This window comes from Acinonyx jubatus, chromosome E1 (genome assembly GCF_027475565.1).
Source record: "Acinonyx jubatus isolate Ajub_Pintada_27869175 chromosome E1, VMU_Ajub_asm_v1.0, whole genome shotgun sequence".
NCBI lineage: Eukaryota > Metazoa > Chordata > Mammalia > Carnivora > Felidae > Acinonyx > Acinonyx jubatus.
Window position 1 is genome coordinate 24783597 of NC_069397.1, and position 26477 is coordinate 24810073.

The 26477-nt window shown below is 36.0% G+C and overlaps 2 protein-coding genes across 3 annotated transcripts in view; one reads left to right on the plus strand and one right to left on the minus strand.

The window, feature by feature from the left end:
* The window catches only part of CHCT1 (CHD1 helical C-terminal domain containing 1), a 72043-nt gene that overhangs the window by 29801 nt on the left and 15765 nt on the right, over positions 1-26477 (plus strand). The window contains exon 6 of one of the 2 annotated variants that reach the window (XM_053212869.1): positions 1893-2138. The exons of the other annotated variant lie outside the window; for it this stretch is intronic. Coding sequence (XP_053068844.1) covers positions 1893-1951 — 59 coding nt within the window. The 3' untranslated portion in view covers positions 1952-2138. Of the gene's footprint in view, positions 1-1892; positions 2139-26477 lie in introns of those variants that run through there. 2 annotated transcript variants of the gene reach the window in all.
* Positions 1-26477, minus strand: part of APPBP2 (amyloid beta precursor protein binding protein 2) — a 47563-nt gene that overhangs the window by 4583 nt on the left and 16503 nt on the right. The window contains exons 2-10 of the mRNA XM_015078455.3: positions 21983-22071; positions 19353-19504; positions 16737-16860; positions 10820-10988; positions 6496-6585; positions 4511-4578; positions 4325-4430; positions 3506-3630; positions 517-602 (exon numbers count right to left, since the gene is read on the minus strand). Of these exons, the coding sequence (XP_014933941.1) occupies positions 517-602; positions 3506-3630; positions 4325-4430; positions 4511-4578; positions 6496-6585; positions 10820-10988; positions 16737-16860; positions 19353-19504; positions 21983-22071 (1009 nt within the window). The remainder of the gene's footprint in view (positions 1-516; positions 603-3505; positions 3631-4324; positions 4431-4510; positions 4579-6495; positions 6586-10819; positions 10989-16736; positions 16861-19352; positions 19505-21982; positions 22072-26477) is intronic.

Below are 26477 nucleotides of genomic sequence, written 5' to 3' on the forward strand. Positions count from 1 at the left end.
CTGCAACATAAAGGGTAACCTGATATAAAGCTGTGTTTCAAAATCCTGCACTATAAAGTTGAAGGTATGTAAAAACTCATCTATAGTCTGCTATCCATGTTACTGTGCAATAATCATGTGCTATTCTTTCATCCTCCTCTCAAAAGAAATGAATGAATGAAGGCATGACAGAGAGGAAAAGGAGGAAGGGAGGGAGGAAGAAAGAAAAAAGAGACAAAAGATATTCTGGCTTATTAAAAATACTATATGAGAGAAGTTAACCTTTTTACTATGAACTACTGGAGATTCTTAAGTAGAGCTGCAGGCAGATACATTAAATCAGTGACCTGGCTATCTTAGTAATATGTAGATATAGTCTAATCCTATGCTACTACCCAAGGAAACAAATAGTCTTAACATATACCATATATCATTAAAAAAAATATGAGACTAGACATATATTACAACTGACAGCAAAAGAAATCTAAAAATATATATATATACACACATATATTGGAGACTAATTGTAAAGGGTACCTTTCACCCTCTTTGAAGAAGCCAAAAGAAGATGATCTTCAGGTAGAATGTGGGTAATGATACCAATAGCTCTTTCTGCATGAAATCTGCAATACAGACAGATATATTCTGGCATTTTTTAGTTACAAATAATTAAAGCATTTTTTAAAAAATCACAATTTATAATGTAATACCGATGGAATTTCTAAAACTATCTGTGGTAAAGGGTGCTGGTTTTTGTTTTTTAAATTTCCAATCTGTTGTGGACTGAACTTTTGGCATCCAACAGATTTCCATCTCCCACAGAATAAACTGTGAAACTGTTATTGCAGCCTACAAGTCTCAACATGATCTTTCACTGGGGCTGCTTCTCCAACCTCATCTACATTCTCAGAAACAGCCCTCTCCTTGCCCTCCAAACACAAAGGCATCGCAGTTTTCTGAATATGCAAAAGCATACTCTCACCTAAGATTCTTGCACTTGCTTTACCGTCTCTACAGAATACTCTGCCCCTGAATATCCATCCATGGCTTACTCTTCAATGAAAAGCCTCTCCAGACAAGCCTATACAAAAGTCCCTAAAAAATTTACTATAGTTCTTTACTCTTAGTTTATTTTATTCTTCTTCACATAGCAAGTATTCTCATCTGATGTGTTTGGTTGTTTGTTTATGGCCCCTCTCACCAAACAGAAGGTAAGCTATCTGCCTATTTTATCTACCAGTTCCTCTCAAATAACTCCAAGTCTTCTATCCCCATCTGCCAGGTAATTATTAATTTTCTCATATCTGTCTTCCAATTCACTAATGGTCACTTTTGTTGTGTCCAATGTGCTGTTTAACTTGTCTACTGAGTTTTAATGTCAATGACTATGTTCTAATACTAGCTATTACATTTTATTTTTTCAAATAGCTCTTACTGAAATATGATTCATACCACACAATTCACCCATTAAAATGTACAAATTCAGTGGTTTTTAGTATATTCAGAGTTGTGCATCCATCACCACAAGCAACTTCAGAATATTTTCATGACTCTAATAAGAAACTCTGGCATGGGATGCTTGGCGGGGGGTGGGTGGGTGGGGCAGGGGGCGCCTGGGTGGTTCAGTTGGTCAAGCATCTGACTCCTGATTTCAGCTCAGGTCATGATCTAATGGTTTGTGAGATCGAGCCCTGCATAGGACTGTGCACTGATAGCGTGGAGGCTACTTGGGATTCTCTCCCTCCCTCTCTCTCTCTCTCTCTCTCTGTGCCCCTCCCCCACTCACGTGTGGCACATGTGCATTCTCTCTCAAAATAAACATTACAAAAACAAAAACAAAAAAAGTCTCTCTTGACTTTCTTCCAACTCTATCAGCCCTAGGCAACCACCAATTTACTTTCTGTCTCTTACAGATTTGCCTATTCTGGACATCTCATACAAATGGAATCATACAATATGTGGTCCTTTGTGACTGGTTTTTCAATTAGAAGAATGTTTTCAAGGTTCATCCAGGTTGTAGCATCTATCAGTTGTTTTATTTTAAAATCTGCCCTTTTTTTCACCTTTATCTACCCTCCAAAATATTACTGATTCCTTCTTTTACATCAAGGTCAGCAAATTTATTCTGTAAAGAAACAGATAATAAATATTTTATGTTGTGTGGGGCCATATACTCTGTCCCAACTTCCCAAACTCTCCTGATGTAACATGAAAGCCACAGACAATACATGAGTGAATGAGTATTGCTATATTCCAATAAAACTATTTTCCCCATAGGCCATAGTTTGCTAACCCATTTTATATATTTAATCATTTAAGAATACTTACTTTATAGTATCAACCAAAAAGTTTTATTAGCTGATACTGTTTGGGTTCTAATCCTGTTCATTATATCTGCTGATTCCCACTAATAGAAGAAATGCTTCCCTAGTGGATTTTGAAATACATATTTTTAAAGTCTATTTATTTTGAGAGAGAGTGACAGACAGAGAATCCCAAGCAGGCTCCATGCTGTCAGCACGAAGCCTGATGCAGAGCTCAAACTCACAAACTGTGAGATCAGGACCTGAGCCAAAATCAAGAGTCAGATGCTTAACTGACTGAGCCACCCAGGTGCCCCTATTTTGAAATATTTTTATGGTGAGTTCATCTTAGGTAGAGCTAGATCTATGGAAAATCTGTATGGTTTCAGTTGAGAATTAATCATTTTCGAGAGTTTTGCATTTTCTTCCAAAAGGCATCTCAGGAGAACTAGCAGTTCTAAAGTACTTTTTAAATGTTTTCCTCAGTTTGGGGGTTCCTGAATGTATGACAGTTATAAATTCTGCTATGAGGCTCCTTTTTTGTTCAACTGAGAGCCCAACCTGAGATGAACAAGTTTCCTTGCCCTCTTTCTTGTCAATGGGAATTTTTTTTTTTCCTCCCAGTCTGCCCTTTCTTTCCCTGAGGGTGCAACCTTGATCTTGGCTTCATCTGAGTGTTCACTTCTAACTCACACCTTCATGTGGGCTAAACACCTCTTGAATCCAGGATTGCTGTCGAACCAAGGGTACAGAAACTTCTAAGCTTTCTCGTCACCCCCGGGCAGTTATGCCATAGTTCATGTCTACCCTATTGGATTTTAGTCCATGACTGGCCCTTGGGGATTTCCTCTCTCTCCTTGAAGCTCAGTTACACATTTAAAAAGATGATTGTTATATTTTATTCAGTATTTCTGCATGTTTTGAGCAAAATGTTTCTAAGTCTATCATTTAGACAGAGGCTATTGTATTATACCCAAAGAAAAATTATTAAAGCATTCAAAAGATAAGCCATATTCTGCATGAAGATATACAAGTCTCAACATTAAACCACATAAAATCTAAATGAATGGCTTATAAATTGGTACTATTTTGGATGACTTCAAAAACATTTTAGGCATCTTGTTAAGACTCCAGGAAGACAAATTTAATCCATAAAGGATTAAGAAAAACAAAATAACAGCAACAACATTTAATCTCTCACTGAAAAGGAACGTGGAACTTACAGTGCATTGTCAAATTTCCCAGAGCTATACTGGTGAACATAAGAAGAATAAGCCAAGTCTTCATGAGCTGTTGCTACATGGATATTTTTGCCACCAAACACGGACTGCCGAATGTCAAGGGCTGCCTGAAAGAGTAATGAAAACACTACTATAAATCCTTAGAAAATGCTACCCAGTAATATTAAGCACCCTAGTAATTTAAATATATATTCTATGTACAATCTCATCAGTTTTGAGGCAAAAGTCCTGCTGTATTTAAATCACAAGAGAACATAAAAATCACTTATAAGGCCTGATTTTCTGAAGACTGAATCGAACTTAAAAGGCAATGGTTTCATACTAAAAATCATTCATATATCTAGGAATCATATCAGTATTTTTGTCTATGTCCTTCTTCAAAAGTGAACTATAAAATCAAGAATGCCTTGTCCAGAGTGATGGCATAACACATTTACCTGAGAATGACTAATATAAGACCTAAAAGAATTGTTATCAACTCTCGTTGCTATTACAAAGACAGGTCTAATGACTCATACCAAATCAACAATGAAGACAAGTCATTACGGGGGCAAAATGATAAATGGAAAAGTACTCTTAAATATGAGCCCACAAGCTAAAAATTCTTTTCCTGGATAGTTCTCTTTAACTCTTAAAACATTTACTTTTAATCCTTCTAGATATTATTTAGTAAAATAATGTGCCATATTTGAGGAGGGGCTCAGAAAGAGTTGTTCTTAGAAAGCGGGTTATACACCACAAACAAATACAGGTCAGCAAGGCAATTCCAGTTTAAAGAAAAAAGTGCAACCATTAACATACCTGATAAATTGCAACAGACTGACAGATATTATCTACATTGAGTAAGTAGAACCCATAATCTAGCAGTGTATCAGAGTATTTTGGGTGTTTGGATCCAAAATGATCCCTATAAAAAGATATAAAACTATTAGGATATAAAGCAGGGAGAGACAATTTGAAATGGTATTTTTATTAATAATCACCTACCGTGCCAAATACACTGCATGTTTAATTAGCTGTTCTGCCTTCTTAAATTCACGTTTTACAACACAAGCCTAAGGATAAAGCAAGATTATTAAATAACTCTCAGTTAATTAGTGTGCTAAAATAAGTACGTATTATATATTCAGACTATAAAGGTCAAAAGAAAAAAAGCATCTTCAAACATAAATAAAAGGGTTCTATTTATTAATTTCTTCCCTTCCAAGCACTTGAAAATTCTATTATAAGCAGATCTGTACATATTCTGGGAAGTCACAAAATTAAAAATTTTGACAGTCATGCCCAATACAAACCTGTTATAACAAAGTTATCTTACAAAGCTGGTATACTCCCATCCTTCCAGATTACATAATAAGTAAGTGGGGGGAAGGGTTCAATATAGTATTTTCTAAGCTGCTTATTTATATCTCAGTTCTAGAGTGGCTTAAGTATCTTGTAGTTTTCCTCTGTTAATTTTAAAATGCATAGAATTTCAAGTTTTCTCATTCTTAAAATATTCTGATTCATGAAAATAGCCAATAGTTTTCAAACTCTAAATATTATCTGCATATAGAAATACAAATCTTGGGGGCGCCTGGGTGGCTCAGTCGGTTAAGCGTCCGACTTCAGCCAGGTCACGATCTCGCGGTCCGTGAGTTCAAGCCACGCATCGGGCTCTGGGCTGATGGTTCAGAGCCTGGAGCCTGTTTCCGATTCTGTGTCTCCCTCTCTCTCTCTGCCCCTCCCCCGTTCATGCTCTGTCTCTCTCTGTCCCAAAAATAAATACAACGTTGAAAAAAAAATTTAAGAAAAAAAAAAAAAAGAAATACAAATCTTGGAATCTTGCACCTATATATATTAAGTTTATTTTGAGAGAAAGAGAGAGAGAGAAAAAGGATGAGCAGGGGAGGAGCAGAGAGAGAATCCCAAGTAGGTTCCGTGATGCCAGCGCAGAGCCCAGTGCGGGCTCAAACTCATGAGCCATGAGATCATGACCTAAGCCGAAACTAAGAGTTGGATACTTAACCAAATGAGCCACCTAGGCACTCCTAAATCTTGCATATATATTAAACTGTCTTAACATTAAGTGTATATTCAATGTTTTAAATTAATTAAAAAATAGTAATATCCCTCTTCTAGCTCTGATAATCTGAATAAAGTTATGCCACTTACTTGTCTAAAATGACTTATTTAAGAAGTTTTGCTGAATCTTAGACCCTTTTAAATTACAAATTTAGGATCTTTATTCTAACTGAAATTTCCATAATTAAAATCAACCAAAATGGAATACTCAAAACTGAAAAACCTCTGGGTAGAAAGACTATACTTGAAAAGTATGACACTGTGAGGCTGTAATACTACCACTCTAAGATTTAATACTAGGTTAGCCTTGAGGAGAAAAATGACCAAAGTCCCTACAATTGTGGCATAAGGAATTGAGGCTGCTGGAAAGGCTAAGAAAAACAAAAGCAAACTTGGGGCGCCTAGGTGGCTCAGTCAGTTAAGCATCTGACTTCAGCTTAGGTCACATCTCATGGTTTCTGAGTTCTAGCCCCATGTCCGGCTCAGTACTGACAGCGCAGAGCCAGTTTCAGATTCTTTCCACACACACACCCCACCCCTCCCCCTCTCATGCACACGCACGCACGCACATGTTCTCTCTCTCTCAAATAAATAAACATAAAAGAAAAAGAAAAGCAAACTCAAGTTAGGATAGCACCAAAATAATGTTTCAATCTGTACTTCAGTGAGTTGTATTATCAAAATGAATTTTTTCATGGGTTTTCTGGATATAGGAAAATTAGCTCAATTCTATACATAGGATAGTTTTAGAAACCAGTTTTCTAAAAGTGAGCACAGAAACTTAGAAAATAGACCTTGCTGGTCCATGAAGTACATAATACCTAACTTGTTAAATAACAAGTTAACTAAAACAGATTTAAAGCTTGCTAAATCTTGTAATTCATTAATAATTTTAACATTATACTCACCTTAGAAGCTTGTCTTAAAACATCCACCACAACTTTGACTGGTAAGCCCACTGTGATTTCTTTCATTGCCTCAATGCACCATTTGTAAGCCTAAAAAATATTTACAAAGAGTAAAAACTGATTAATCAAACTGACAGTATGTAATGAAATGATTGTGTATCTCTCTCCTAAGCTTTCAAGTACCTGAATAAGAACACACACAAAGTATTTACACTTAAAATTTTCTGAGACTAAGTTTTCTTGAAAGCGTAAGTTTGTTACATTTTTCTTTGAAAAACTGACAATGAAGAAATCAAGAGCATGTTCTCTCTTGCCCACAAGCCTTTGCAGATACTGCTCCCTCTGCCTTGTATACATTCTTCTCTCCTGAACTCTTAAACCCAAGTTAAGTTAACCAAGTTAGTTAAGTTAAACCCACCTAACTTGTCTTTCAAGCCCTAGATTAGGCTTCCTATACTTTCTTCTCCTAAGGCAATGCTTATCATTTTGTATCTTAACTACCTGTTTAGTTGAGTGCTTACTTTGTGAGAACTACTATTCTAAGCACTTTATGTGTATTAACACATTTAACTGACATAACAGCCCTATGAGATGCAAACTACTATGGGAAAATGAGGTGCAGAGAGGTTTAGTGCCAGGCAATGTGTTAACACCTAGGTATCTATTGGGAAATAAAACAGTATGTCCTTCCTCTCCCAGTGCTTAGTGGAAGAAAATACTTCCTTTGCAAGCTTCCTTCTCCATTCCACCTAAAGGATTCAGAAGCAATTTTTATATAAAAATGAAATGTATGTGATTTAGGCCAAGAAAACCTGGTTTATAATAACCAGATGTTGTTTCAGAGTAGTAAGTTAAAATCCTTCAAACTGTAGTGGACTGTAATACTGCTTTAAAATATTTACTGCTCCTGGGGTGCCTGGGTGGCTCAGTCAGTTAAGTGTCTGACTCTTGGTTTTGGCTCATGGTTCATGAGTTCGAGCACTGCATCAGGCTCCGCGCTGACAGCACAGAGTCCGCCTGGGATTCTCTCTCTCCCTCTCTCTCTGTCCCTCGTCCGCTCTGTCTCTTAAAGTAAAAAAAAAAAAAAAAAAATTTAAAATATTTACAGCTCCTCTTTGGGGAAGGATATACTTCCCTTCCACATTAAAGATGACATGGTCATGTGATTTCCTTTGGCCAATTTAAAAACTAATTAAAATATGAGAAGTGAAATGTGTGATTTCTGGGAAAAAGCTCTTAGAGCCAAGTAATACTTCCTCATGATGTTTTTGCCTCTGCTCTAAGGCTGGTAATGTTCTAAATAGAGGATGCTCACCACATGGTTTTGATCAAAGTGTAAACAATGTTAAGCAGAGCCACAGGCATCCCAAGACAGAATGTAGCATGAGCAAGAAAACCTTATTTTTCCATGTCATTGCTATTTTGGGGCTTATATTACCTCGGCATAGCTGAGGCCATGCTAATATCAAAATATGATGATAATTCATTAAGCTATATCCTCGATATTTGCATACTTTTCTGTAGCTATCAATGAAAAACTTAGCTATTTTTAAAAGAATAAGCTATCTAGGGTGCCTAGCTGGCTCAGTTGTTAGAGCATGTGACTCTTGATTTTGGGGTGGTGAGTTCAAGCCCCACACTGGGCATAGAGTTTACTTAAAAAAAAACCCAAACTATCAAAATCCTTCAAGATACATTTACGGCCTTAAACATTCCTCATGAATGTGCTGAGTGTTGCAAAGACCACGAATAAAAAACAGTATAAACTCTTAATCTAAATGTAGACACAAAATAACTGTCAATTAAACAGTAACTGCCTAGTAAAGAAAGTGGAAACTGATAAATAAAAGGCATTTTTGTTCCACTGAATACACTGGTGAGTCTGGACCACCAATACATTGGTAGAACTGGGTATGAAGCAAAGAATGGCAAGATATGAATCAATCTACGTGACAGAAAGAAGAGTGCAGAGTTCCAGAGGGCAGTATGAACAACAGGAATGAAAAGAGGAATCAGAAGTGGCTAAGATGAGTTCCTATGCAGACATATAAAAAGATGGGGGGGGGGGGGCGCACCTGAAGAACTTTAGAAGTAGGCATTTCTTTCTCTCTTTTTTAATTTAATTTTTTAAAAACGCTTATTCATTTTTGGAGAGAGGGAGCGAGAAAGAGAGGCAGAGGGAGAAAGGCAGAGAGAGAAGGAAACACAGAATCTGAAGCAAGCCCCAGGCTCTGAGCTATCAGCACAGAGCCCGACATGGGGCTTGAACTACTCATGAACCGTGAAATCATGACCTGAGACAATGTCGGACGCTAAACCAATTGAGCCACCCAGGCGCCCCTCTTCTTTTTAAGTAAGCTTCACGCCCAGCATGCAACCCAATCAATGCCAGGCTTGCGTTCATGACCCTGATATCAAGACCTGAGCTGAGGGGTGCCTGGATGGCTCAGTTGGTTAAGCATCAGACTCCGGATTTTGGCTGAGGTCATGATCTCAGGGTTGGTGAGATGGAGCCCTCCCTGTGCATTGGGCTCTGTGCTAGGCCTGGACATGCTTGGGAATCTCTCTCTCTCTCTCTCTCTCTCTCTCTCTCTCTGCCCCTCCCCAACTTGTGGGAGCATGCGTGCACATCACTCTCTCAAAATAAATAAACTTAAAAAAAAAAAAAAAAAAGACCTGAGCCAAGATCATGAGTTGGATGATTAACCAAATGAGCCACCCAGGTGCCCCTTAAGGTAAGCATCTCTACTACTCAAACTGTTGTTGGAGATCTCTCTCTCACTTCCTCCTTTACTGTCATTGGAGATCTCATAAAGTCAGCTATCCACACAAAGGCCTTCTGTGAATGGGTTCTTTGTTCTTGGTGTGTGAAAATAAAAGAAAGAGGCTAAGTTCTATATTTGGGTTGAGAAGCTATGGAACAATCATTGCACACAAGGGGCAGCAAAACAATCCATCAACAGAACTAATTCAGCAGATATAGGATTCATCATCAAACGTAACCAAAAAAACATACATAGCACCCCTAAGAAATTGAAGGCATGTTGGTAAAGGTTTTAGATTTTTACAGGTGGGTTTGATGTCTTCTTACATGGATATGAATAGCAGGATGATCCTAGCAGCAGGGTTGCACGTCATTGTATAATCATTCTAGAATTTTCTAGCTTTACCTCTAATTGTAATTTTCCTTTATGGAGAATATGGAATATATTAATGGGGCAAAAATCAAGATAGGAATAATTATAAAATATGAAAGTTAAATGACAGTTATGTGGCAGCATAAAATAATTATGATATCCTTCCATAAGTAAAGCAACCAAGTAAAGGAGTTAAAAAGACATAAATCACTTCTCAACTACATATTCATTAGCACTAAAGCATTAATTTAATAGTATAAAGACAGGAGCAAAGTTATCTTTCTCATAAGGCAGAGGAAGGAGAAAAACAATGCAATAAAGTATAATAAATAAAACCTAGCTTCCCATTAAAATGAATGCCTTCAAGTTATGATATTTTACCCAGAGCTGCACATCCAATAAGAAACCATCTACTAAAGGTTCATTTGACAGAGCATGCCCATCAAAATAATTTAGATAGCAATATATTTGGTCAAATTAAAAACAAAAATAGGCCATAAATCATATATGTGTATGTTTAAAATACATCTCACAGAATGTTTTTTTGTCTCATTTTAAATATTCCATTACAAAAAATAAAATCAAAATAAATAATAAACATTCCATTACAAATGTGTATTGCTTTAAGTAAATCCAGTATGTAAAAATATGATTAAGACAAATACAAGATTGTATGATTTATCCTTTCAAAATTTTTATTTTATTTTATTATTTTCATTTTTAAACAAATTTCATTTTTTTTTTAAGTAATCTCTATACCCAGTGTGGGGCTCAAACTTACAAACTTGAGATCAAGAGTCACATGCTTTACCGACTGAGCCAGCCAGGCACTCCTGTCCTTTTTTTTAAATCGAAGTACAGTTGACATGCAATGTTAGAGTGGCTTCAGGATACAACACAGTGATCTGACAATTTTATACAATATGCTATGTTCACCACAATAAGTGTAGTTCCATCTGTCACCATACATTATTACAATATTACTGACTACAGTCCCTATGCTGTACTTTTCAAGCCCATGACTTATTTTGTAACTGGATATTTTGTACCTCTTAATATCCTTCACCTATTTCTCCCATCCCCTCAGCCTGTAACTATTAGTTTCTCTTTGTTTATCTGTTTGTTTTGATTTTATCCTGTTTATAGCTACCTGCTGATCACAATGAAATGCACTTCAAAACACTCACCTCATCATAGTGACTTTTTGCAAATAGTAGTGCACACAGTTCTCCATACAGTGCAGCTTTGTTTGCTTGCTGGCCATGTTTTGAGAGTTTATCCATATATGTCTGAGCTAACTTAAACGTCTCTTCACCCAAGTGATATTTGCAGTTTCCATTTCGCACATGAAGCAACCTGCAAAACCAGAAATAACATTCCTCTATTTTTGACATTTCTAGCATGGTCCTCTCACAGATCGCTACTTAGTACCACCCAAATGAGTTAAGGAAACTAGATGTAAGAAGTACGGGGCAGCACTGGAAAATAACCATCTGACCCAAACCATGACTGACTAAAGCACACAAAGAGTTGTCTCTTCCCAGAAAACTACCCATGATTAATCTCATCCAACTCTGATTCTTTTTGTTCTTTAAATATTTTGCATACTTTGTGCACTCAGAATGTGCTACATCTAACCCTTAACTCTTTTTGTTTCAAATCCAAAAGTAATGCAGTCTCATTATAAAAAAATTGGAAAACAATGAAAAGACAAGATCAACATGAAATACTATTACCTACCATTACTTTCCATTCTTTTGTTCTAGTTTATTTGTGCAATACTTGATTACTAACTTTATCTCATGTTGCTTCATAAATGCTCATTTTTTGGTTATCTTTCCAGTAAGGTAGGTTGACTGAAAATAGTGGTATTGTCACCTATTTCTTTTATAACCTTTATCTTCTATGGTGGAAAAACACAGTTCTTTACACAAAGTAACTGTAAAACCATGTACACTATCTAATGATATGTAAGAGTAGCAAAATGCATTAGGTCAGATTGTGGTACCAACAGACTACATACATCTGTATAGACTATGCAAGACAGAACAGTGAGGACCTGACATATATTTATGTATCTATTATAATGCTGGCTAGAACTTTATGTGCATGTATTATGCCAATACAATCTTCTGAAAATGCTCAGCCCTGAGAGGGAACAGGGTATAAAAATCATTTGAAAGAAACCAGGTATGGAGAATCTGGGAAGGATTCTTCAAGAATATAAAAAACAGATATTTAAAATTTATTTTTTCTAACTATACCAAAAATATTAACAGATCAATGACTCAGAATGAGAAACATGTAACAGTCTTCTAATCACTATCATTTCTTTGTACAGTCAGGGAAAACAGATGGAATAACTTCAAATGAACCAAGACAACTCAATAAGGTGGCAAACAGTATACAATGCCAGTGTGTATCCTTCCAACATTCTCCATACAGTTATCTGCTTTTAGAAAAGACTAAAACCCTCCAGCAAAATAATATACTAAGGTTAACCAAAGATTCTGAATTGTTTATAACATCAAATTCAAACTTAAAGCAGAAATAAGCAGTCATTTTCAGGCTTTCCTAGAATGGAGAATTGAATGGATTTATATTTTTAAGCAGAAATATAAAAGAAAAAAATGTATGTTTTGGTATACATTTCAAGTAAAAAAATTTTTTCAATGTTTTATTTTTGAGAGAGAGAGCATGAGTGGGGGAGAGACAAGGAGGGGAAACAGAGGATCTGAAGCAGGCTCCAGGCTCTGTGCTGACAGCAGAGAGCCCAACGCAGGGTTCAAACCCACGAACCATGAGATCATGACCCAAGTTGACGTCAGACGGTTAACTGACCAAGCCACCCAGCATCCTGGTATATAGAAAATTTTTAATGCTAAAGTAAGTGTACTGATACAGAAAAAAGAGACAATGTCATTTGACTGCCAAATTGCTATTCTAATGGTCAAGTAGTTAGCAATGATCCCTGTCACAATGGAAACTACGCACAGGAAAACAGAACTGAAAACTAGTAAAAGATTACTGGAAAAAGAAATATGCTGGTTGATATGATAAAGTTTTGAGAGACTCTTACAGTCCATTATTGACTGAACACCTATTGTGTGCCAGTCATTTTTCTAAGTGAAAGGGATGCAGTGGTAAATAAGACCCTAAGGAGATTCACTCTAGGGGGAAGGAGTATAGGATAGGCAGACAAACACACCAAAAAGTAAGACATTCATTTAAAAGTAAATGCAGGGTGCCTGGGTGGCTCAGTCAGTTAAGCATCCAATTCTTGATTTCAGCTCAGGTCATGATCTCATGGTTCTGTGAGTTCGAGCCCCGCATGAGGCTATCTGCTTGGGATTCTCTCTCTCCCTCTCTCTGCCTCTCTGTCTCAAAAATAACAAATACACTTAAAAAAATATAAATGCTACGAATCTTATAAAAATAGGGTAACATTATCAGGAGCTTCCTTTTTTTTTAAAGATTTTATTTTTGAGGCACCTGGGGGGCTCAGTCAGTTACGTATCCAACTCTTGATTTCATCTCAGATCGTGATTCCAGGGTCATGGGATTGAGCCTACACTCAGCGTGGAGCCTGCTTGAGATTCTCTTTCAATCTTTCTCCACCCCACCACCTCTCTCCCCCACTCACTCTTGCTCTCTCTCAAATTAAATTTTTTTTTTTTTTTTTTTTTTTTTTTTTAAAGAAATCTCTACATCTGGGTGCCTGGGTGGCTCAGTTCGTTGGGCATCTGATTTCAGCTCAGGTCATGATCTCACAGTTCGTGAGTTCAAGCCCTGTATTGGGCTCTGAACTGACAGCAAGGAGCCTCCTTGGAATTCTCTCTCCTTTCATCTCTGCCCTTCCCCTGCTCACTCTCTCTCTCTCTCTCTCTCTCAAAATAAATAAAATAAACATTAAAAACAAAATAAGAAATCTCTACATCCAATGTGGGGCTCCAACTCACAACCCCAAGATCAAGAGTCATGCTCTACCGACTAAGCCAGCCAGGTGCCCCATGATCAGGAACTTCCTAAAGAAGGTTCTCAGGGTAGATATGGAAGAATTCTCTTGAGAAGCTAAGATTTGAGTTGATACCTAAATGATGAAGAAGCAATCATGTGAAGGTCTGTGAGGAAGCATGTTTCAAACAGAAGGAATAACAACTTGCAAAAGCCCTAAGGGAAAAAAATGTGGCATAATCAAAGAACAGACAGAAGACCAACATGTCTGAAGTATTATGAATAAAGGATTATGTAAAAAGAGATGAGAAACCAGGGGTGTCTGGATGGCTCAGTTGGTTAAGCATCCAACTCTTGATCTCAGCTCAGGTCATGATCTTAGTTTGGGAGATCAAGCCCTTAGTTGGACTCTGTGCTGACAGCATGGAGGCTGCTTGGGATTCTCCCTTTCCCCTTCTCTTTGCCCTTCCCTCCGCCCTTCCCTCCCTCTCTCTCTCTCTCAAAATAAACAAACTTAAAAAAAGAGAGAGGGGGCACTTGAGTGGCTCAGTCAGTTGAGCGTCCAACTTCAGCTCAGGTCATGATCTCACATTCTATGGGTTTGAACCCCACATCGGGCTCTGGGCTGACAGCTCAGAGCCTGGAGCCTGCTTCGGATTCTATATCTCCATCTTTCTCTGCCCCTTCCCTGCTCATGCTCTCTCTCTCGCACATTCTCTCTCAAAAATAAATAAAACATTAAAAAAAATTTTTTTTAAGAAGAGAGAGCGATGAGAAAGCAGAGATAACAAAGATTTAATAGGGCCTTGCCAGGTCAGGGTAAGGAGTTTTGGCTGTAACAGTGAGATCTGGTTTATGCTCTAGAACAACACTAATAGAATTTCCTGAAATATTCTATATCTGCTCTGCTCAATCTGGTAGCCACCAGCCACAAGTGTCTACTGAGTATCTGAAATGTGCCTAATGTGACTGAGGACCCAGTTTTTAACTTTAATTAATTTTATAAAGTTGTACATGGTTAATGACTATATACTGGACAGTGCAACTCTAGAAAGACTCCTCTGGCTACAGTGTGGAAGATGGATTATAATAAAGCCAAGAGTGAAAGGAAGACAACCAGGACAGAAGGTATTACAACAGTCCAAAAAAACCCAAAAATGACCTTGAGAAAAAAGGATGCGTATTAGAGATACAGAGTTGGTAGTGATCCAAAGGGTTCAATGAGGAAAAAGTTAAACTCAAGCACAGGCTGTAAACTTACAGAAGGAAAAGAACAGTATTCACCTTTCATTTATATAATACTAGAAATTGCATTTCCAACAATATTCACTATATTCTCACTAAAAATAAATTTCTAGAAATTATTTAATAATTGGCATATGATGGGGTATCAAACTAAATATTTTAAGCCAGAAATGCACAGCTTGATATTTTCTCCACTTCCTGCTGGTTGTCTACTGAAACAAAAGGGCAAATTAAACATATGGAGACTCTTCAGGGTCTGTATGTCCATCTGGGCTGACACAGAACAGGATGAAGGATCCAAGAAACTTTTAGATCCAACTGAGGATCCAATTTTGCCTTAATATACTCAGTCTAATGAAAAGGCAGGTTCTCAAGGTTCTCCAAATGTGGTTCTATAATGTAAGTATAGTATTTTATTATCTTTTAAAAATATTTTATTTTTAAGAGCAGTTTTAGGTTCACAATAAAACTGAGAAGGTACAGATTTCTCATATACCTTCTTTCTCATAGCATGTTATTCTTTTTTAATGTTTTGTTTTTGAAAGAGGGCGCACAAGCAGGAGAGGGGCAGAGAGAGAGGGACAGAAGATCCAAAGCGGGCTCTGCACTTGACAGTTGCAAGTCTGATGCAGGGCTCAAATTCATGAACTGTGATATCACGACTTGAGCTGAAGTCAGACACAACTGACTGAGCCACCTAGACGCCCCTCCCATAGTATGTTATTTTTATGAGAAAATACATTTGTATCTACCTGATCAACAGCTATTGTCAAAAGCAATTACTATTTAACTGGTTAAACTATTCACTGTTTGGAAGGAAAATATACAAGTTTAGAAGTCATTAGCTTATGAATATATTCATGTTAAGACTGAGCAAGATGGGGCGCCTAGGTGGCTCAGTTGAGTTCCAACTCTGGATTCTGGGTCACATGATCTCGTGGTTCATGAGTTTGAGCCCCATATGGGGTTCTCTGCATCAGCACAGCCCACTTCAGATCCTGTCTCCCTCTCTCTGTGCTCCTCCCTTGCTCGCACATGCACAGGCTCTCTCTCATTCTCTCTCTCAGAAATAAATAAACATTAAAAGAAATGTCAAATCAAATTTTGGGACAGAGAGAAAACTTACATAAAAATACCCATAACTAAATGTTACATAGAAAAAACGAAGACAGTAAAAAAGAAGAGTTATTTCTAGCCTTGCCTGCCTTTCCTTTAAGTACATGTTAAAAAATGTATTTTTAAAGAAAATAGTTATTTACAAATAAAATACTAATCTTATTACACAATTCTAGAAATGTAAACAGGGGTAAAAAAAATAAACACCCAAGAAAAACATGTTTTTATTTTCCCAGCATCCAGTGCCTAGTACAGTTTTGGGTACACTGAGGCATTCAATAAATAATTGTTGAGTGAATGAACACACAAGCTCTACGACATAGCAAAAATATATATATATATAAAATAGGGACACCTAGGTGGCTCAGCTGGTTAAGCATTCAACTTCAGTTCAGCTCATGATCTCAGGGTTCATGAGTTTGAGCCCCACATTGAGCTCTCTGCTGTCAGCACAGAGCCTGCTTTTCAGATCCTTTGTCTCCCTCTCTCTCTCTCTGCCCCTCCCCACTCTCATGCTCTCTCTCTCTCTCTCCCAAAAATACATAGATACATACATACATACATACATACATAAAATATACAGTCTGGTTCATAATATTCAAATCTAAACTAAGATGCCCATAGCAAGTTAACTATATTTTGGTGATCAGAGATAGGAGGCCAGACTAACGAAACTATGACAAACAGATATAACCTCTGAGGTTTGTCCAATTGTTAGGAGTATACTTATACAAGCTAAAACTATAAAAGCCACTAAGGACCATTACAGTAGGATTTGTTCCAACTTACCTCACACAACATTCTACTGCACGAAACCAATGAAGCATCTCATCATGTAGAGTACACAACTGAAGGCAGGACAGAAAAACTTTCTCAGCATCACTGTACCACCCTGCATCTGAAAGAAAGCCACCTAAAGGACAAGAAAACCAATAACTTTAAATAATTTTAAATAATTTAATAAGTAATTTTTAAAATAATTTAATAAATCACTTGAAAGCTAAAATGACACGCTTAAAATTAGTATTATCTAAAATGAAAACACCCGTAATATTAAAGTCCTGTGTTTAGCCCAAAACAAAGCTACTGTGAAACAAAAAACAAAACAAAAACTTTCAAACTAGAGGAATTAGATCAAAGTTGAGACCTTGAATAAGGAGTCAAGAGTTTTAACCCTCTAAAAATACTCTATACTCTAAGAATTGACATTTTCCAGTTAATTAGCCATATATTTCAATAATCCTAACATTTTCAGTCTCTCTATACCCAATCTCAAAGAACATCTCAATAAAGCTATTATTAAGAAAATTGTCTCCATTGTCTCCAAATTGCGGTAATTTTAGGATCAAGACCAACAACTTAACTATGAGTTTGTTAGAACTTGATTCTACCTGCAAGATATTTCTTCAGTCTGGCTCATTATAACAACCAGACATTGGTATAAATGTTTGTGGAGCTGACAGAGGACGTCAATGAACACTAAAAACTTTCTGCCTTTCACTTTGGTTGATACTGAAGTTGTTCTACAGATTTTTACATAATCATCTAGGACCAAAGGGATGTCAACCTTAACATTCATCAAGATCACAGATACTCTTTTGCTAGAGACATTTTTGGGGGACAATTCTTGGTTGCAGTTTTATTCCATGGGACTATCAGAGGATAAATTTCTTTTCAGGAAAAATGTTCTGAAGTTCTTCCAGCAAACTGTCTATGACCACTACAAAGAATTATTCTAAGATTGAAGGAAATGATCATGAAAATTTGTTAGCAAAGAAAGTGTATGTGCATGTGTAAGAGAGCTAAAACAGGCATGTGCACACATTAATGTAAGGAGTTAAAAATGAAAGGTAGTCTGTGTTGATGGAACAGTCCTGTATCTTGATGGTAATGACAGTTACATGAATCTTTACCTGGAATCAACTGCATAGAAACATACACACACGTGAGTACATGTAAAAATGGTTGAAAATGCAATAAGGTCTGTAGTCTACTTAACAGTACTGAACTTGGGGGCACCTGGGTGGTTCAGTTGGTTAAGCGTCCGTCTTTGGCTCAGGTCATGATCTTACGGTTCATGAGTCCGAGCCCATCAGGCTCTGTGCTCACAGCTCAGAGCCTGGAGCTTGCTTCAGATTCTGTGTCTCCCTCTCTCTGCCCCCCTGCCCCCCACATATCTCTCTCTCTTTCTCTCTCTCTCAAAAATAGACATTAAAAAAAATTTTTTTAAATAGTGTTAAAGTCATGTCAATTCTTGGTTTTGATATTGTCTGTGAATCTATAATTATTTCAAAAAAAATTTTTTAAAGAAAGTAAAAAGAAGGGTAAGTAACAACTTTAATAAGTAGTTGCCTGAAACATACTTATCTATGTAGATTTGTAAAAATATATAAAATGTTATGCAGGAGTGCTTGGGTGGCTCAGTCATTTAACCGTCTGACTCTTGATTTCAGCTCAGGTTATGATCTCATGGTTCATGGGTTCAAGCCTCATGTCAGGCTCAGTGCAGACAGAACAGAGCCTGCTTGGGATTCTCGATCTCCATCTCTTTCTGTCCCTCCCCCATTCACGCTCTCTGTGTCTTTAAAACAAACATTTAAAAAAATTTCTTTTTAATGTTTATTGCTTATTATTTATTTGTGAGAGAGAGAAACAGAGCACGAGTGGGGGAGAGACAGAGAAGGAGACACAGAATCCAAAGCAGGCTCCAGGCTCCAAATTGCCAGAACCAATGCAGGGCTCGAACTCACGAACGCGAGATCATGACTTAAGCCAAAGTTGGCTGCTTAACTGACTGAGCCACCAGGCACCCCCAAATAAACATTTTTTTTAATGTTATACAAAATTTAAACAGTATTTTTCTCTGTATATAACAAACAAAACCTTCTCAGACTCCTTCCCCATATGTTTTCAGTATTCTTGTAACATCCCATCAGGAAATACAGGATTATCCTCATTTTAGAGACTGAAAAACTGAGGCCTTAAAAGGATTAAGTCTCATGCCACAGCATATGGTAAACTGGTGAAAGAGGCTGGAGGCAGCAGGACATGTTAGCAAAACATGTGGTAAGGAATTTATAGATGCAGGATTCTAAACTTTTAGTACACTACCAGCTATGTGACTTGAGCAAGTTTTTAACTTTTCTGAATCTTTCATTTGTAAAGTGCCATTAATACCATCACACCACTGGAATGTTATGAGGATTTGGAAAATATAACATTTAAATGCCTACTTTAGTGTTTGGCACAAAGTTAACATTCAATAAATCACACCTAATTTTTCTGATGTTTTTCTCAACTTCCTTATGTAGACTTTGGGAATGTTCTGGTGTAATCCTTTATCATTAGTAGGTTTAATGAATCATGTCCTACAATAAAACACTCCTCTATTTTACTATTACTTACCTAAAACAAAGCCAACCTGAATGGCTTTTTCTTTTACTGCAGCATCAGATTCTGCTATGTAAGAGCACCGCCTACTGAATGAGTAGGCCAAGACTGAAGCAACTTTCACACCATGATCCATCAAAGCCTGGAAACAATGATGAAGCAAATGTCTGAAAGAGAAGAAAAGATTATTTTATAAAGATAACATATTTTACAGTTTTAGAAAGTGCTAGCTTGATTTTTATTTTTTTTTAAGTTTATTTATTTTGAGGGAGAAAGAAAGAGAACACATGTGCATGGGTGTGCACAGGTGTGTGCAAGCAAGCAGGCAAGGAGCAGAGAAAGAGGGAGAGAGAGAATCCCAAGCAGGATCCACGCTGGGAATGAAGGGCTTGAAGTCACGAACTGTGTGATCATGATCTAAGCCCAAATCAAGAGTTGGACACTTAACTGACTGAGCACCCTGGCGTCCACTAGCTTTCTTTTTTAAAAATAACACTACCATTATTTTCCAAGATGGAATAAGATACAAAAAACTTTCTGCCTTATGAATTATGAGGCCATAATAACCATAATTTAGCCTAATATTTTTATTCAGTAGATCACTGTGTGTTCCTGTATGTGTAAACAAATGTCAATAAAAAAGAATAAAACTAACTTTTCTTTTTTAAAAATTTGAGAAAGAGAGAGAGAGAGAGAACACGAGCAGGGGAGAGGGGCAGAGGGAGAGAGACAGAATCCTAAGCAGGCTCCATACAGTGTGGAGCCTGACGTGGAGCTCAATCCCACAACCCTGGGATCCTGACCTGTGCCAAAATCAAGAGTCCCTGAGCCGAAATCAAGAGTCAGATGATCAACCAACTGAGCTACCCAGGCACCCCTAAAACTAACTTTTAAAAACCAAATGATCTTATAATTCAATAATAACCCAATTTAAAAATGGGAAATGGATTTGAATAGAGATTTCTCCAAAGAAAGTATACAAATGACCAATAAGTACAAGAAAAGATGCTCAACATCATTAGTCATTAGGGACATGCAAACCCAAATCACAATGAGATACCACTTCACACCTGCTAGGATGTAATCATTATTCTAATAAAGTGATGACAAAAATATGTAAAAATTGGAACTCTCATACATTGATGGTAGGAACATAAAATGATACAGCCACTATGGAAAACAGTTTAGAGTTTACTAAAAAAATTAAACAGAGTTATCATATGTATACACCCTTAGTTATATACACAATTGAAAACATATGCCTACACAAAATCTTGTCCATAAACGTTCACAGCAGTATTATCATAATAGCCAAACAGCCAAAATGTTCACCAACAGATGACTAGATAAATAAAACACAGTATATTCATACAATGGAAAATTACTCAGCCATAAAAGGAAAGAAGTACTAATACAAGCAACACCATGAATAAACCTTCCAAACATTGTAAGTAAAAGAAGCCAGTCACAAAAGACCATATACCATATGATTCTCTTTTCTAGAACAGGTAAATCTAGAGACAGAAAATTGATTAATGGTAAGCTGGGGGTAAGAGGAAATAGGAAGTGATTGTTAATGGGTACAGGGTTTCTTTATGGGGTGATGAAAATGTTCTAGAATTAGATGGTGGTGATGGTTGCAAAACCTTGTGAATATACTAAAGACACTGAATTAATTATATAATTTAAAATGGTGAATGTGGTGGTATGTGAATTATATCTTAATAAAAAACTTTTAAATGACAAAATTGTAAATACCAGAATCACTGCTTTGGATAAAGGGGAAAAAAGTCAAACTACATGCTTTTAGTTTCACAAATACATTAAACACTTACCAAGGGATTTTGACTTGGTGAAAGATAACCTGAGAGATGAAAGAGAGGTATTCCACTAAATCTTTACAATGGCTACGTTTAGAATTGTATAGAGAAATTTAAATTCCAGAAAGGTAACCTTTTCTTAAAGAATGCTTTTTTAAAAGTTTTGCTATAGCCTTCTTTTACCAAAATGAAGTTCTCATTTATTTATTTTACAGATTAATTTTAATTATTCAACTAACCAAAAAGTTTCTCTACAGTACACAGGCCACATTTCAAAGTTACCTCTAACAGCGAAATTATATTATTTACCTATTATTTTCCTCTCTCAAATACAAAATCCATGAGGAAGAGATGTTGTAGAACTTATTCACAGCATCTTGAACAGTACCTGATTCGTACTAGGCATTGAACAAGTATATACTTAGTTAATTTGTTGAACAAATAAAACAATTTGGCAATATTCATATTAGAAATTAGCAGTATTTTGTAAAACTATATTCTTATTTTCCTAGAAGTGTGGGTTAGTAAAAAGAAATAGCATTTAAAGCAAATTTCAGGAAGAATGCTAAAGAGTATATACTAGCAAGTATATAATCAAAGGCTGTGTCGTCTATACTTGTATGTGGCTCCACCACATGTAACAGCCAAAATGGGGAAGATGAATTCAGTCTCCTTTTCTTGAACACAAAAAGCAAGGTGGTAATGATGGTTTCACAACAATGGGTAGGTAGGTACTTAATGTCACTGAATTGTACACTTAAAAAGTTACAATGATAAAATTTAGGTTATGTATAGTTCATTACAATTTTTAAAAAGTGTATTTACCTTTTATCCAAAGCTCTCAATACTTTAGCAAAAACTTCCAATTCACAAAATTCACTGCCCAGTTGACATAAGCGTCCCTGTTGGTAAAGCTGAAATGAAAAATAAAAAAGGTAATTAAAAATTTTTAATTTAATTTTAATTTTACTTTAATTATACTTCTAGATATAATTTGATGGACTTAATATTTAATGAATTTAATGGGTACTACCCAAAGTCAGTATGATTCCACAGCAATAGTAAATTAACAAATTTTTACAATTCATACAAGATATTTTAATAGTTGTATATAAAGTTAAAAATTAACATTTAAAATTAATTTAATTTAAAAATTAGTATCTGGTACATGTTAAATTCTACAAAGTGCTATACACTTATTAAATAAACATAAAAAGTTATGTTCAAGAAACTTTTAAAATTAACAGATCATGTCTAAAGTAATCCAGGATGGGGGGGGTGGGTGCCTGGCTGGCTCAGTCAGGAGAGTGTGCAACTTTTGATCTCAGGGTTGTGAGTTCAGGCCCCACATTGGGTAAAGAGACTGCTTAAAAATAAAATCTTAAATAAAGTAATCCAGGATGAAAAATAAATAAATTAAAATAATCCAAGATGGCAGGATTTCTAATCATGTCACAATCCCTTACTCATTTTGCCTGACTTTTTAGAACTTCTTTTAAAAGTAACATTTTAACAAATGTGTTCAATGTTTATCACAAATAATATATGCACATGGTTAAAAAGAGACAAATACTACTGTCCCTCCTTCTCCCACTCCAGCTTCACCAAATGCTTTGAATTTTTATATGCTATATAAATATAGTGCCTTAGAAGGCTGGAATTTTATCTTATTCACTTTATATTACACTTAACTCTTAGCTCAGTTTACAGAACAGGGGTTTCAAAAAGACAAGATCTAGAGTTCATGTGCCAAAATGGGCCAGTTAACTTTGTGCTGGGAAAATATACTACAAACTCAATCAACTAGTTCTTGGGCATAAATCACTAGTCACAATGGAAGCCAGGTCAAATTACATAAGTACATTAATGCAAATCAATAAGGACTGCTGTGAAAAATCCGTAACAATTACCGAAGAGAAGAGATAAGGGGCTACCACATGCCCAGGAAGGGGAAGCAAAATGTTATCTTCACATAAAACGGTTGGATACTCATTAACAGTAAACTTTCGTAAGGAAAGATTTGCTAATTTTAGAGATGATTATGTTTTCTGCTATAGTAAGAGCTTCTGGGAATGTAAACAGTAAAATTCACTATTATTAATCACTGTCATATTTACTTTGACTATTAACCAACAGAGAATAACTCAGAAAATAAAGTTGAGAATGTATGACCTAATCTGTATTTGGAAGCTTAACAATGTGATATGTTTTTATCTAGGGCAGAAAAGTAAATCTACTTATCAAAATAAATATATACACACACTCCCAAAATGGTATAATACAAAAAAACCTCACTTCTTACCAAAATAACTTATCATTAGCAAACTTAAGGCTTAGAATTTCTTTAAGATAGGAGAAATGAAAACAAGTTATACAACCTTTTTGTCTGTACTCACCAAAGACAATTAAGCTTTGTATACATTACAACTCATCGTATGCCTTTAATGACTGAAAACTGGTACATCTTACTTAAATGGGATTTGAAATTAAAATTCTGAAAAGTTGCTTCCTTAGTTACAATGTAAACATGCCCTTATTAACACAAGCCCCTCCCCCTTTTACTCTGTTCAATTTTTCTAGCTAAAAATGGGTTCACATTTAAATTCTGGGAAGAGGGTAATGACTTGTTTCCAATTATCCTTACCAGGTTTATCCAAAAATGCAAACTTAGACATTCTGTGAATGGGATTTATGGATACTGATCCAGAATAAAAATAGCATTTAATTCTTAAAAAGATCTAATATGTGCCAGGCATTGTTCTAAGTGCTTTACATAAGTAACTCACTCTATACTTTCACAGATAAGGAAATTGAGGCATATAAAATTAAATAACCTGCTCAAGATCATACAACTTTAAAAAGGGGTAAAGCACAAATCCGGCCCCTGGCAGTCTGTCTTTACATCCATGTTCTTAATAATGTACACTACACTGCCTCTTAAAGATAATCTATCAGGAAGGAAGAGTATATATAAAAAGAGTAATTTTTAGCTTGGTTGGGGGGAGTCGGATGGGCTAAATGGGTAAGGGGCATTAAGGAATCTACTACTGAAATCATTGTTGTACTGTATGCTAACTTGGATGTAAATTAAAAATAAATAAATAAATAAATAAATAAATAAATAAATAAATAAAGGGTAATTTTTAACGTTTTTATAGAAGACTTAAAGATTTATTCTTTCATAGATTCATACAGCTTATAGAGTAGAGCTTGGAGGAAACTGAGGCTCCAGATTCCTTGGTAAGAATTCTGATTAGATTTTTAAAAATCTGACTTATTTAGCGGGTGCCTGGCGGCTCAGTTGGTTAAGGTAACGATTTTACAGTTCGTGAGTTCGAGCCCCACAATGGGCTCTGTGCTGACAGCTCAGAGAGCCTGGAGCCTGCTTCGGTATCTGTGTCTCCCTCTCTCTCTGCCCCTCCCCCGTTCATGCTCTGTCTCTGTCTCAAAAATAAAAAAAAAAAATTAAAAAATGTTAAAAAAAATTTTTTTATAAAATTTTTTTTTAAATCTTACTTACTTCAGTTCATTGTTAAGTGTTTCATATTATATTCTGTACCCAATAAATAACAAGGCTATTAAAAGACTCTATCAACTTTTGGTTCTTTAAGGGAAAATAGTTTATTTTTAGAAGTAGGTAAATTACCTCCCAAGAGATATAAAACCAGACAATATAATACAACTAAAACAATACTGGAAAGGTATGAAGACAAACCAATCAATGGAACAAAATGCAAACTTCAAAAGTAGACCACAGTATGTGTAAAAAATTAACATGATGAAGAAAAAAATGTTTTGATCACTGAAGAAGGAGCTAACAAAGAGTGCATAAAAATGGGGAAAGGAGGAGCGCCTGGATGGCTCAGTCGGTTGGGCATCCAACTCTAGATCAGGTCATGATCTCAAGTTCCAGGTATAGGCCCCATGTGGAGCCTGCTCAAGATTCTCTCTCTCCACCCTTCCTGTGGGTGCATGCATGTACTCTCTTTCTCTTTCTCAAAACTTAAAAAAAAAGGGGGGGGGCACCTGGGTGGCTCAGTAGGTTAAGCATCAATCAGACTTTGACTCAGGTCATGATCTCACGATTAGTGAGATCCCTTTGTCCCCCGTCTGCCCCTCCCCTGGCTCGTGTGCATGCTGTCACTCAAAAATAAATAAACATTTAAAAAAGGAAAAAAATGGGAAAGCAAAGTTAGATGTCTCCTAATAAAATATAGTAAAAATAAATTCCAGACTTAAATGAGAGCAATATTAAAAGCTACTTGGTAAACACTGCCTTTTGAAACATATCACAGGCAAAAATCATAGAGATAAGTGATTACATAAAACCCTAAAATGCCCAAGAATATAAAATATTATAAATAAAAAATGTAAATACAACGAAACCGAGTAAAATATTAGTAACACACATATATAAGAATTAACACCTTGAAGATACAAAGGGATGGAATTCCTGGTGATGTTTTAGAACAGACTAAAGTAAAAATCTTATAACATACTGAAGGAAAAACTACTGCAAGGGCAATGCAAGCCATCCCCAAACCCAGAAAACTCTTTGGGAGATAAAGACGGGGATGAAAGTCTTCCTTAACCAGAGGGATTTTTAATTGGTTGCTTTCCCAGCCAACTCAAAATCACCACAGGCTAAGACTGAACAGCTTAGTTTTGACATCAGATTAGCATACAAAATAATCTTGGCTAATTCCCAACAGTAGAAACTTGGAAAGGTTTAGAAAAAAATATAAAAGAAAGTGAATTCAAACTATGGTCTAAGAACATACAGACACAATCTATGAAACTCATGTATCTCACTCATGTTTGAAACTGTTATCCCCTCTTGAAGAGTCAGTAAAGAGCAAAAATCTTCAGAAATGAAAAGCAGTTGTTATCAAAGAAAAATTACCATGACACGTAAAAATGAACAAGTTTTAGAAAAGTTTGAGCAATATAAGCCCTCTTTTGTTTTTAAATTGTTTATCTACCATTACATATGTGTATGTTTTTTCAAAAGCTGGACAATATTCAATAAACTGCACATCTGTGAGACAGGATTTATATTTCAAATCGTTCACTTGGATTACTGAAAAGGTTAGGTAGAACTGGCTTCTCCATTACCACTCTTGTCCTCTTCTAATCAATTCCGCACAGCAGCCAGAATGATCTTTTAAAAATGTAAATTATTTCATGGCATTCCTTGTTTAAAACTTTTCAATGGCAGCCTCAGTGTGAACATAATTCAAAATTTTTAATATGGGCTACAAGTCTCTAAAAGTTATCTGACTCCTGCCTATTTTTCAAACCTCATTTTTTACCATTCTTT